Raw genomic sequence first — 14,393 nt, 5'->3', positions numbered from 1 at the left:
CTAATCCCTAATGCTACTGAACATCTTTTCATGTGCTTATTTTTCTTATTGAGTTTTGACAGTTCATAATATATTCTAGACATAGTTTATCAGATATACAGCTTTCAATTATTTTTCCCAATCTGGGGCTTCTCTGCTTAACAGCACAGGCGTCCCTCTCCCCTATCTGCAGTTTCACTTTCCATGAGTGGTATCGGTTACCCAATGTACAGTTCCAGAAGATATTTTGAAGGGGTGGGGGAGACCACACTCACATCACTTTTATCACAGTATATTGTTATAATTGTTCTATTTTATTATTAGTCATTGTTACTAATCTCATATTGTGCCTAATTGATGAATTAAACTTTATCATAGGTATGTACTGTAAGAAAAATCATAGCATATAAAGGCTTTGTACTATCCATGGTTTAAGGCATCCACTGGGGGTTGTGGAATATATCTCACAAGGATAAGGGGGAAACTACTGTATATGTCAAAGAGCAGAATATTTTAATCTTCATAAAGAGTAATTTATTAATTTGTAAACTTACTGACTTTTTTTTTTTTTTTTTTGAGACAGAGTCTCACTCTGTCACCCAGGCTGGAATGCAGTGGCTCAATCTTGGCTCACTACAACCTCCGCCTCCTGGATTCAAGAGATTCTCCTGCCTCAGCCTCCCAAGTAACTGGAACAACAGACACGTGTCACCACGCCCAGATAATTTTTTAAAAATATTTTTAGTAGAGACGGGGTTTCCGCATATTGGCCATGCTGGTCTCAAACTCCTGACTTCGTGATCCGCCCACCTCGACCTCCCAAAGTGCTGGGATTACAGGTGCGAGCCACTGCGTCCAGCCCAATTTATTAATTTTGATTATGCTTTTGGTATCCTATTTTAGAAATCTTTGTCTAACCCAATATCACAAAAGTTTTCTATCTGTTCTTCTAGAACTTTTTTATTGATATAAAATTTATTTCCTATAAAAGTCATCCTCATAAATTATATAGTTCAATGGTTTTAGGTACATTGAGTGACTTGTGCAACCATCACCAATATCTAATTTCAGAACATTTTCATTAGACTGAAAAGAAACCCAGTATACATGGGCAGATTCTGGACATTTCATATAAACAAATCATATAGAAAAATAGCCTTTGTAGCTATCTTCTTTATCATAATGATTCCAAGGTCATGTTACAGCCATATTATAGCATATTTCAGAACATCATTCTTTTTCAAGGCTGAATAATGTTTCACTGTATGAACATACCATATTCTGGTTATACATACATGAGGTGATAGGCATTTACATTGTTTCCACATTTTAGCTGTTGTGTATATTGCTGCTATGGGCATTCATGTACAAGTTTGCCTTTGAATTCTGTTTTTAATTATTTTGATTCTATACATAGGATTGAAATTTCTGGATCATATGGTAATTCTATATTTAAACTTTTGAGGAACTGCCAAACTGTTTTCCATAGCAACTGCATAATTTTATATCCCCACCATTAATATACAAAGGTTCTAATTTCTCCACTACTTTGTCAACACTTGCTATTGTCCATTTTTTTTTGTTTTATTACAACCATCCTAGTAGGTGTGAAGCTGCACCTCACTGGGGTTTCTTATTTGCATTTCCCAGTTCATTTGCATAACTAATAATGTTGAGCAGCTTTTCATGTGCTTGCCAGCCAAGTATATCTTCTTTGGAGAAATATCTATTCAAGTCTTCTGCACATTTTTAAAAATTAGGCTGTCTTTTTGTTACTAAGATATGAGTTATTTATATATTCAAGACACTTACCAGATATGTGATTTGCAAATATTTTCTCCTATTCTGTCGATTGCCTCTTCAATTTCTTGACGGTATCCTTTGAATTTTTAATTGTGATAAAGTACAATTTATCTTTTTTTCTTCTGTTGCTCATGCTTTTGGTGTCATATCTAAGAATCCATTACTGAATTCAAGGTCATGAAGATTTCTCCCATGTTTTCTTCTACATGTTTCATAGTTTTAACTCCTACATTTAGGTATTTGAACCATGTTTTAGTTAATTTTTATATATGGTCTGAGGTAGGGGTCTAATTTCAGTCTTTTCCATATGGATATCCAGATATCCTAGCACCATGTTCTTAAGAGACTCTTCATTTTACATTGAATGGTTTTAGCACCTTTTCAAATATTAATAGGACATAGATGTGTGAGTTTATTTCTGGACTCTCAATCCTTTTCCATTGACCTATATGTCTATCCTTACATGTTGGATATAAGTATACATTGTGGAATGGCCAGATCAAGATAATTAATATATGCCTTACCTCACATACTGAACAGTACCTTACTGTTTTGATTCTTATAGCTCTGTTGTAAGTTTTAAAATTTGGACATATGAGTCCTCCAACATTGTTTTTCTTTTTTGAGATAGTTATGGCTCTTGAGTTGTCCTGCAATTCAGTAACAATTTCAATATCAGATTTTCCATTAAGAAAAGCTGCTGAGGTTTTTATAGAGATTCAATTGACTCTATAAAGTGCTTTGAGTAATACTGCCATCTTAACAATATTAAGTATTTTAAGATGAATAGTGGATGCCTTTTCATTATGTAGGTCTTCTTTAATTCCTTTCGGTAATGTTTTGTGGGTTTCAGTGTACAAGTCTTCATATCCTTGGTTAAATGTATTTGTAAATGTTTTATTATTTTTGATAATAACGTAAATGAAAGGTTTTTCTTTATTTCATCTGCAGAGTATTCATTGCCAGCATATAAAAATAAAACTTTTTAATGCTTCTTTTAAAATAAATCTTTTTAATTTTTTAACTGACAAAATTTGTATATATTTATGGTGTACAGCATGATGCTTTGATATAAGTATACATTGTGGAATAGCCAGATCAAGATAATTAATATACGCCTTACCTCACATACTGAAAGGAGTTAGTTAGCTTCCCTTAGGTAGATAACAAGCGAAGGGTCCCAGAGAGCCCCCAGCCTATGAGTCAGTGCCTCATTCCCACATAACATAAAAAGCAGCCCGAGAAAAAATTCAAGCGGCAGGCACCGATAAAGGAACTAGCAAGGGATGTTGTACTTAGAGACATGCCCACGGCTGCACAGATAGAAAAACCTCCAGTCTATTTGGATAAAAACTTGCACAAACCTCCAGCTCACTCAGATAAGGGAACAAGGCCTGGCACAAAAATGCCTTTGTCCTTTGTATAGTCAGTGGGCTCCCAGAAAAAGTTTCTTCTCCTTTTGTGGGCACGGGCACAGTGGGCTCCAGTGGGTTCCAGTGGGCGCTCTACTTTCCTTTATTTGGACTGTAAGTCCAGCCTCTATGAATCATCACCTCAGCCCCTGATTGGTCCCAGGCCAAGCTGAGTCACGCATTCGCCAAGACAGCCTGCAGACAAAGCACATTCCTTCCCCTTCCCAGTCCACAGAAATCCTGGACCCCAGTCCCACAGTGGATACTCCCATTCTGGATCCCCTCTCTGCTGGCAGAGAGCTTTCTTCTTTTGCTTCTTAAACTTTTGCTCCAACCTCACCTTTGTGTCCATGCTCCTTAATCATCTTGGAGGTAGGACAAGAACTCTGGGCATTATCTCAGACAACAAAAGTCTGTTTCAATGTCATACTATTTGTGGTTGACCACTTAAAATTTATTCTCTCAGCAATTTTCAAGTATACAATATAGTTACTAACTATAGTCGCTATGATGTACTATAGATCTCTTGAGCTTACTCTTCCTGCCTAACTGAAATTTTGTATTCTTTGTCTACCACCTCCTCAATCCCTTCCCTCCCTTTAGCATCTGGTAACCACCATTCTAATCTGATTCTATGAGTCCGACTTTGTTAGATTCCACATGTAAGATCATTCAGCACTTGTCTTTCTGTGCCTGGCTTATTTTACTTAACATAATCTCCCCGTAGGTTCATCCATGTTGTTGCAAATGACAGAAATTTCCTTCTTTTTAAGGCTGAATAATATTCCATTGTGTGTATACACTACATTTTCTTTTCTTTTCTTTTTTGTTTTGTTTTGTTTTTTTGAGACAGAGTCTCACTCTGTCACCCAGGCTGGAGTGTTGCAAGCTCCACCTCCCAGGTTCACGCCATTCTCCTGCCTCAGCCTCCCTAGCAGCTGGGACTACAGGTGCCTGCCACCACGCCCAGCTAATTTTTTTGTATTTTTCTAGTAGAGACAGGGTTTCACCGTGTTAGCCGGGATGGTCTCGATCTCCTGACCTCGTGATCTGCTCAACTCAGCCTCCCAAAGTGCTGAGATTACAGGCGTGAGCCACCGTGCCTGGCCCACATTTTCTTTATCCATTTATCCTTTGATGGACATTCCATACCAACTTTGGCTATTGTGAATAGTGCTGCAATGAAAGTAAGAGTGCAGACATCTCTTCAACGTACTGATTTTATATCCTTTGGATATATAATCCCAGCAGTACTATTGCTGGCACATACGGTAGTTCTATTTTTAATTTTTTTGAGTCACTTCCATACTGTGTTCTACAATGGCTATGCTAATCCAACAATGTAACAATGTTCAAGAGCTCCCCTTTTCCTACATCCTCACCAAAACTTGTTATCTTTTCTCTTTTTAATAATAGCCATTCTGACAAGTGTAAGGTGATATCTCATTGTGGTTTTAATTTGCATTTCCCTAATGATTAGTGACACTGAACATTTTTTTTCATATACTTGCTGGCGACATGTATGTCTCTTTTTGAAAAATGTCTATTTGGGTACTTTGCCCAGTTTTCAATCAGGTTATTTGTTTTCTTACTATTGAGTCAAGTCCCTTATATATTTTGGATAGTAATTCCTTATCAGATATATGGTTTGGAAATATTTTCTTCCACTCCATAGGTTGTCTTTTCACTCTGTTGTTTCCTCTGCTATACAGACACAATGGATTTTTGTGTATTGATTTCCTAGCTTTGATTTATTTTGAGTGCCTAACCAACTTTGCTTTTCTGGGATAAACTCTATTAGGTCATGACATAATTATCCCTTTAAAATACTGTTAGACATGATTTTCCAAACTTTTGTTTAGAATTTTTGAATCTATGTTCATGAAAAATAGTGATGTTCAATTTTCTTCACTTAGTGTCTTTATCAAGTTTTTTAACGTGGGTAATGATAGTCTTTTTTCTAGAAGACTTGTGTTGAATTGGTATTATTTCTTTCTTAAATATTTGGCAAAATTCAACAGTGAAGTCATCTGGGATGGGAGTATTAGTGGAAAATTTTTAACTACAGATGCAATTTCTTTAAGAAACACAGGGGTATTCAAGTTATCTATTTCTTCTTAAGTGAGCTTTGGTAGTTTGTGTTTTTCAAATAAATTTTCCATTTCATCTAAATTTTTGAATTGATAGGCCTAAAGATGTTCACTGGCCGGATGTGGTGGCTCACACCTGTAATCTCAGCACTTTGAGAGGCTGATGTGGGTGGATCACCTGAGGTCAGGAGTTCGAAACCAGCCTGGCTAACATGGTGAAACCCCGTCTCTATTAAAAATACAAAAAATTAGCTGGGCATGGTGGCGGGTGCCTGTAGTCCCAGATATTTGGGAGGCCGAGGTGGGAGAATTGCTTGAACCTGAGAGGTAGAGGTTGCAGTGAGCCAAGATCCCACTGCACTCCAGCCTGGGCAACAAGAGCAAAACTCTATCTCAAAAAAAAAAAAAAAAAAAAAAAAGATGTTAATAATATGCCCTTGTTATCCTTTTAATACCTGTAGTATCTGTAGTTTTGTCAACCCTCTGAGCTACAACATTGGCAATATTTTTTTGAGATTTATCAATTTTATCTGTCTTATCAAATCGCTAGCTTTTGGTTTCATTAATTTCCTCTCTTCTTTTTGCTTTCCATTTCATTGATGTCCTCTTTAATCTTTACTTTTTTTTTTTTTTTTTTTTTTTTGCTTACTTTGGATTTAATTTGCTCTTCTTTCTCAAATTTTATAAAATGGAAGTTGAAGTCATAATTGAAATCTTTCTTTTTTCTCGTATTGGTATTTGTTTCATTATTTTTATCTAAGTAGTACGTTAGTAGCATCACACTAAATCTGATACATTCTGTTTTCATTTTCATTCATTTCAAAATACTTTCTAATTTCTCTTTTGATTTTGGCTTTACTCACGGGTTATTTAGGATTGAATGCATAAGGAGGGTCATCCACCGATCCCTGGGATTCTCTATGCAGTTCCCTCCAGTATTCAGTCCCTGAAATCTGGCTGTTTTGGTCTCCCTGGCCTTTCTGTTCTGTTTTCTCAACTCAGACAGTCTGCTGTTTGTTACCTGATTTACCCCCTCCTTGTGCTGAAGTCTGGAAACTAAATGCAGTAAACTGAGACAATCACAGAGCTCCTCTTGCCTGTTTCCCATATCATAGGGATCATTGTCCTTGGTTGCCTGATATCCAGTGTCTTAAAAACCACTGTTTCCTATATTTTGTCTGTTTTTTTAAAGTTGTTTCAGGAAAGAGTAAATTTGGCCCCTGTTATGCCACCTAAGCCGAAAGAAGTCCAGCTTCGTTTTGCTTATATCATTATAAACCCATTTTTATATATTTTATTTCTTTTAATTCATTGCAGAATCTTCCTTTTCAACGCTCAAAATATCCCAGCCTAAGTCAGTAGGAGCCATTTCACATTGGCTTTTGGGTCCTTTGACATGTTCCTTCTAGTCTCTTTAGTAGCAAATGACATGCAGATCCCACAGTCTAAACACTGAAGGTAACTATATATTTGCATTTGCCAAACTTGTTTTTAAAAGTGGGAGAGAGAGCAAGATATACAGATTTATATTTATATAGTATGTACAGGACAATGAAAAGAACATACTTGTGTTAGAGTAGACCCAATTCTGCCACATACAAGTCACTAATACTCTTAACTATTAAATTTAGACCTCAAAAATTCTTATCTTTGCTTCCTAAATATAGACCTCTAAAACGGTCCCATAAATCTGACTTTATCTTATCAACCTGTGTACATTCAGTCTGGTTTTCTGGACTCTCATTTACACAGTCACAGCAGCTCAGAAAGGCTTCTTATCCCAATATTGCTTGATATTAGCAGAATCTAAGTAATAATAGTGTGTTATCAGTAAATATTACAAAGTAAATAGGAATCCAGTCAAGCCTGAGGAAATCAAAACAAAATTAAATCCAAGGAACCACAAGAGGATATCAATGTCCTTCCATCTATTCCCAATCCTCTGTTTTCTTGCCCTTGATTTAAAAATCTAAGATGTCACAAATCCCCAATCTTCCCTTCTAACCTACTAAATTAGACTTGATATTTCTTAGTTTCCATGAGAGCCCCTCACAGTCCCTTCTAGGCCAATGATTCCTAAATTCATAGATTATTCAAGGTGCAAGAAACTCCAGATCTGAAGACAGATCATCTAATACAGGCACATAATTTCAAAGACAGGAAACTAAGGTACAGAGATTTTAGGCTCCTTGCCTCTCTTAGCAAACTTAGAAAGCCAGAGATTTAGTGACATCATGTGTTAGAGAGATTTTCTAAATCATGTAAAAACATATTTAGGCTGATAACTCTCAATATTCTATATCTCACATCTTCTTGCTTATTTATTATGTACTATGATGAAAAGGAAAATACAACTTTTTAAGTGGTGTTTATATGATTGCAAACATTTTTGTGAATGTCTTAGTAGCTGGTATGAAAACACTGCCAGAACACAAATCTCATAAAATTAAAAGCATTAATTTTATTAAAAACTGAGTCTACCCTTGGTTTTCAAGAGATAAACCAATTAAAATAGCTTTGCAGAACCGATGCATGTATAAAATGTCCTCTTTTGCCTTTACTTGAATCCACAAAACCAACCAACGTTCATTGCTTAGTTGTACACACCAGTTTTCTCATCAAAGAAAGGTTCTGTTGAAGAACAAAGATGTTCCTCAAAACTTTGTGGACTAACTCTAATATGAGTCCAATAGATTCTGATTGTTGATAGACCAAACCAGCAATCCTTGCCTATAATCTTCAGAAGAACCATCTCAGCAAATTGAGTTTCCCACTGCAGACATTTGCTATAGCTGTATTTTATCACAGAGAATAATTGTGATCTTTTAAGTACCAGTGTACCATAATTTTTGACCATCTCAAAATATTCTGGGAAGCACTTACTATCTAATAAGTCTTGTTTTGTCTTTAATGAGTACAATTTCAAGTGATCATAAAAAGCCCACATATGGCCATCACAACACTTGTTGTGCACAATCTGTTCAACCAAAGGCATTTTTACTCTACACCATAAACAGCATTAGATGTGACTAGAAAAACAGTCATCTACCAAGATGTTCAGGCCAAGGTTATAGGAAATGAATTAAAAATTATGGTTACATATGATCTTGTATGGTCTTGGTTACACTAAGATGTTCTGATAGAGCAATAATTGAGAATGACAGGCCTATCCTCTCCTCTAGCTTTAGGCTCTGATCCTCACAATAAAATTAATCAGTCCTTTAAGACATAGTATAACCACAGGCTCTCTTTCAGATACACTAGACTAGAATAGTGATTTGATTTCTTAAAATCAAACTTTGTACTAATTTTCTAGCAATTTAGATACTATGGCATCTGTTTTTTGTTTTTGAGATGGAGTTGCACTCTGTCGCCCAGGCTGGAGTGCAGTGGCGCAAACTCGGCTCACTGCAACCTCTGCCTCCCAGGTTTAAGTAATTCTCCCATCTCAACCTCCCAAGTAGCTGGAATTACAGCCACCATGCCACTATGCCCAGGTAATTTTTGTCTTTTAGTAGAGATGGAGTTTCATCACGTTGGCCAGGCTGATCTCGAACCTCTGCCCTCAAGCGATCCACCTGTCCTGGCCTCCCAAAGTGCTAGGATTACAGGGGTGATCCACTGTGCCTGGCCCACATCTGTTTTAATATTAATAGCTAACATTTACTTAGCATTTACTGTGGTCTCTATTCTGAATCAAATACCTTATATATATTACCTTATTTAATACCCTAAAAGATAATTTTCCCACTTAGCTAACTGATAGACCCAATAATCCAACCTGAGGTTATAATGGCACCCAGGGTCCTATTCACTGTATGACCCTACCATAGTCCTAGGTAACTCATATACATTTACTCTTTTCCTAGGGAGTAAAGAAAGACATTATTTGCCATTAAACTGTAAGCTCAAAGTGATCCGAAGACATCAAACCGAAAGAGACCTGGTATCTTACCTAGTTTTATTCATCATTGTGTTGTCAATATAGCAACTTTCTAATAGTTGTGAAATGAAGCAAGGTTGAAAGAAATGATTGCTCAGCTATAAGTTGGAAAAGGCAAGACTCACATTCATTTTCCTAAGCACTACAGGATAGAATTGAAATTCATATAGTAACAAATTTCACATAACACACAGGTAAATTTTATAGTAGCCAGTTTTTCCATTACACAGATATAAGAATTGGTTTCTAATTATTTTAAAGTTCTGGAAAGCAGTAGAGATGACACATCAGTGAGAGATTACTTAAGAACTGGCAGTTTGATCATTTCTAAAAATATGAAATTTCATATAATTGTTATATTAGTGAACTCTCTGAGCCACAATGTAAATTTTTGTCATATATTGACCTCTCTTTTCACCTTACATATTCAGCTTGATCATATGCACTGACCATATTCACTTTTTAAAGTCAAATACTCATAGGATCTAGTGATATATGAGCACTTAAAATTCAATCAAAATATCTTCTAAGCACAATACATTAACATTTAAATGAGTCTGGTCACATATATTTCTTTGATATATATTTCATAGCCATTAGCAATGAAAAAGCAAAAAGCTTCTTGTTTAAATGAGTATTCCGTTTCAGAAAGGGTAAGTTTAGTATTGCTTTCTTCAACTCATTCTAACTTTTATCAAACACTAGTAGACTTCCATAATGGTCTGACTATCCCTTATTCAAGTAACTTTAACAATTTAGGGCTCATCACCTGTATGATACTCAAAAATACCAAGGAAAAGCAGCCATAGTACCTACCTTGGTTAGGTGAATGACTCCTTTAGAAGTGACTGAACAACCCATGAAGCCTACATATTGAAGCTCAGGACAGTGTTCAGCAAATGCTTTCACCGACTGATCTGTCACCTAGGGAAAAGACATTGATGAAGTTATTCAAGGTGATAGTCCAGTGAACTCAAGGATTTGGCTCCTGAAAATCCCTCAGCCCCACCTTTCATCATTACTATTTCCTGCCCTGTTAGATTGTTTGAATCAGCATACAAACATGCTATAATATTCCTGTATTTTAAAAGTCATCTCTTGACCCTACATCCACTTCTCATCACCCCATGTTTTTATACTTCTTCAGAGATGTTGACAGTGGCTACCTCCACTTCTTTACCTTCTCTCCTCCCTCTGTGTGTATACACACACACACATACACATACATATTTGTTTGGCTGGCTTTTGGGTTTTTTGCTTTGTTTTGTTTTGTTTTGACAGAGACTCATGTGTTGCCCAGGATGGAGTGCAGTGGCACAATCTCGACTCACTGCAACCTCCGCCTCCCAGGTTCAACTGATTCTCCTGCCTCAGCCTCCCCAGTAGCTGGGACTACAGGCATGCATCACCACGTCCAGCTAGTTTTTTTGGTTTGTTTTTGTTGTTGTTGTTGTTTTGTTTTTTGTATTTTTAGTGGAGACGACATTTCACCATGTTGGCCAGGCTGGTCTCAAACTCCTGACCTTAAGTGGTCCAGCCTCCTTGGCCTCCCAAAGTACTGGAATTACAGGGGTAAGCAATCACACCCAACTAATATATATATTTTTTATTGACATTTAATTCACATACCATAAAATTCACCCTTTCAAAGAGTACAGAGTTCAGTATATTCGCAAGGTTATGCACCATTACCGATATCTAATTACAGAACATGTTCACTGCCCCGCAAAGACCCCATGCCCATTAACGGTCATTCCCTTATTTCCCACTGCCTCCAAGCCTGGCAATCTGGATTTTCCTATTCTGAACACTTCATATAAAAAGAACTACACAATTTGTGACCATTTGTGACTGGCTTCTTTCACTAAGCATAATGTTTTCAAGGTTCATCCATGTCATAATATGTGTCGGAATTTCCTTACTTTTCAAGGCTGAAAAATATTCCATTGTATGGATATACTACATTTTTATGGGTTGAATTATGTTTCCTTAAGATTCATATTTTGAAATCTTAAACCTCAGTACCTCAGAATGTGATCTTATTTGGAAACAGGGCAGCTATAGTTGTAAATAGTTAAGTTAGAATGAAGTTGTACTGGAGTGGAGTGGGCTCCCAATTCAACATAACTGGTGGAGCAGACATGCACACACAGGGAGAATGCCATGTGACGACTAGAGTTATGCTGCACAAGCCAAGGCACACTTGATTGCCAAAAAGACTGCCAGAAGTTAGGCAAGAGGCCTGGAACAGATCCTTTCCCAGCACTTCAGAAGAAACATGGTCCTGCCAACACCTTGATCTTGGACTTCCAGGCTCTAGAACTGTGACACCATACATTTCTATTGTTTAAGCCACTCAGTGTGTGGTACTTTGTTCTAACAGCCCCAGCAACCTAATATACACATTTTCCACTGTCTCTTGATCTCACAGTAATCAAGTTTTTGTCCCTCTCATTCATTGTCACCATCCTATCAATTAAATGGTCAATCTGAATTATCCCAGCATTTCAGCAGCATCTGACACAACTGATGATTCTTCTGGAAACAATTCATTCATTTGCTTCTTGTATCAACTATCATCGCTTTCCCCCTTCCTTACTGTTGGCTCTTGGTCACTTGGTTGAGCCTACCTCATCTCAGTCCTCAGCTCATTATTTCTCTTTTCCGTCTTACTTAATTCCCTAGGTGATCAGATATAATTGCACGGCTCCTAAATAACTCTCCTAGTCCCTCTCTGTATCTCACCACACTTTGATTTTCTTCATAACACTTATCACTACTGATCACATTACACACTTACTCACATATTGGTTTGTCAGTCTTCCCCTCTCAAAATAACTCTTCTCTCCCTCTCCCTTAGAATAACCAACCATTCTGATTTGCCTCAGACAGTCTCAGTCTTAGCACTGAAAAGTCTTATGACCCAGAAAACCACTTAGTTCCCCATTGGCACCTAGAATAATCCCTGGCACTTAGTAGAAAATATAGAAATAAATAAATGCATTTTCTCCTTCTTTTCATGTACTCCATCATACCTTTTACTTCTACTTTATTTTTAGACAAAGGGTATATTTGTATCATTTTAATATACTGATTTTTTAAATGTCATTGTACTAGTGGCTTTATTTTCTGATATAGTTCATATGTCTTATGAAGTCTTTTTTTAAAGAAGTGGGAGGAGGCACATTTTTACACCAGTGACTCAGCTTTGATCTGTACCATGGTTAATTTTCTATATCAACTTGACTATGTCATGGGGTGCCCAAATATTTGGTTAAACATTCTGGGTATTCCTGTGAGAGAGTTTCTGAATGATATTAACAGCTGAATCAGTAGACTGAGTGAAGCAGATTGCCTTCTTCAATGGAGAGAAACTTCATCTAGTCTGTCAAAGGCCTGAATAGAACAAAAAGTCAGTGTAAGGGAGAACTGGTGCTCTCTCTGCCTGACTATCTTCCAAGCAGGAGATCAGTCTTCTCCTGCCTTTGATTTAGACATGCACTGGAACTTTCACCATTGGCTCTCCCAGTTCTCAGGTCTTCAAACTTGGACTGAAATTTACACCATCAGTTTTTGTACTTCTCAGGCCTTCAGACTTGGACTGAGACTATACCACTGGCTCTCCTGGGACTCTAGACTGCCAAATGGAGATCTTGGAACTTCTCAGTCTCTATAATCATGTAAGCCAATTCCTTACAACAACGTCTAGAAAGATATATAGACAGACATACAGACAATCTCCTAATGGTTCTGTTTCTGTGGAGAATCATGACTAATAACTTGAATATTACAATCCCAAGTTTTATTATATGAAAAACTTAGAGCTGAAAGGAGTGGGACCCAAGGAACTGTATTTTCAACAAGCCCCCAAGTGACTCTTAAGCATGTGAAAACTTGAGGCCCCAGTGCTTCAAAGAAGTTAACACTGACAGTGTTTTATATTTCTAAGTAGCCCTGCTTTAAATGAACGGCAGAATAAAATTCCTCTTTTATCTCTCCCACCTCCAAAAAATTTCCATTTATAAAATTATCTTCCTGTAATTGTGCTTAAATTTTATTCATGGTTTCCCAAAGATGCAGCTTATAAAAGAAAGTCCAAATATTCTCCATCATATGCTTAATTTCAGATTCACTTTCTTCACAGTCAAGAGGAAATTGATAAATTTAACATCTTTGTTAGTTTTTCAAACAATAGCAACTTACATCTCTTTGGCATTAGCTTTCAGTATGGGTGACTCTTTTTGTATCTTCCTTATCTATGCTGAACAGATATTGGAAAAAAGAGGTATGTGAGTAGCATTAATGCTAAAACAATCATAAGAACATTTTCCTAAAATAATGAAACCAACAGCATCTATGGTACATGTGATAAAAGATTAATTCTCCCCTCAAAAGTAAAGTATGCTTAAGCATATTAAGACTAAGGGTGCCATTGATAAATTAAAAATAGGCTTTCCTGACACTTAGTATTCAAAAGGCATTATGTTAACAAAGAATTTTTAAGGCACTCAAATCGCTGGAAGCTTCAATGAAACTCAATCACTATTAAAAACAAAAAGGGTAACAGAGGTTAAGTACATGGTCAGTTGGTGAAACATCCTGCTCAATTTCAGTCTAACATTAGTTTTTCCTATATCCATCTTCGAGGAGAGGAGAGGAACTTGGATGAGGATTAAGGACACTAGAAAACTCAGGTCCAAGAGGCCAGAGCATTCAGAGAGAAAAAGTGGGGTTTAAAAACGTGCTTCTTGGGTCTTTCTCTTTCAGCTCAAGCAATCAGAATAAGACAGCTCAGAGGAGCCTCTAACATCAACAGACCCCTGGAAAGTAAGACAAGAGTGTGTCAAGAGGATACAGAATCACTCTTACTAGGCTTGGGTATGTTTTAGGAGACTAACATAAGGGCCTTGAAGATTTGGGTGGCATCCAGCTCCACTTCCCAAGGATAGAAGATCAGTTCGGGACTTGTGGCAGAAGGTCTGGCAGAAACAGACTATAGACTACAGGAAGCAGGTACTGGTGGGTGTCAGCTTCTCTGGGACCCTGGAGCCTCACTGTCTAGCTTCAAATCCCAACTGGACCAGTTACTAGCTATATGATTTTGAACAAGTCATTTCTCCTCTCTATACACTTTGTTCATTCTATAATAGGAAGAAAATTATAGTA

At 37.0% G+C, this 14,393-nt stretch overlaps 1 protein-coding gene across 1 annotated transcript in view; it reads right to left on the bottom strand.

Moving 5' to 3' along the window:
• FBXL17 (F-box and leucine rich repeat protein 17) overlaps nt 1–14,393 on the bottom strand; it is a 537,807-nt gene that overhangs the window by 356,744 nt on the left and 166,670 nt on the right. Inside the window, exon 5 of the mRNA XM_008014095.3 lies at nt 10,044–10,151. Coding sequence (XP_008012286.1) covers nt 10,044–10,151 — 108 coding nt within the window. The remainder of the gene's footprint in view (nt 1–10,043; nt 10,152–14,393) is intronic.

Source organism: Chlorocebus sabaeus, chromosome 23 (assembly GCF_047675955.1).
Source record: "Chlorocebus sabaeus isolate Y175 chromosome 23, mChlSab1.0.hap1, whole genome shotgun sequence".
NCBI lineage: Eukaryota > Metazoa > Chordata > Mammalia > Primates > Cercopithecidae > Chlorocebus > Chlorocebus sabaeus.
This window is presented reverse-complemented; position numbering and strand designations above follow the sequence as displayed.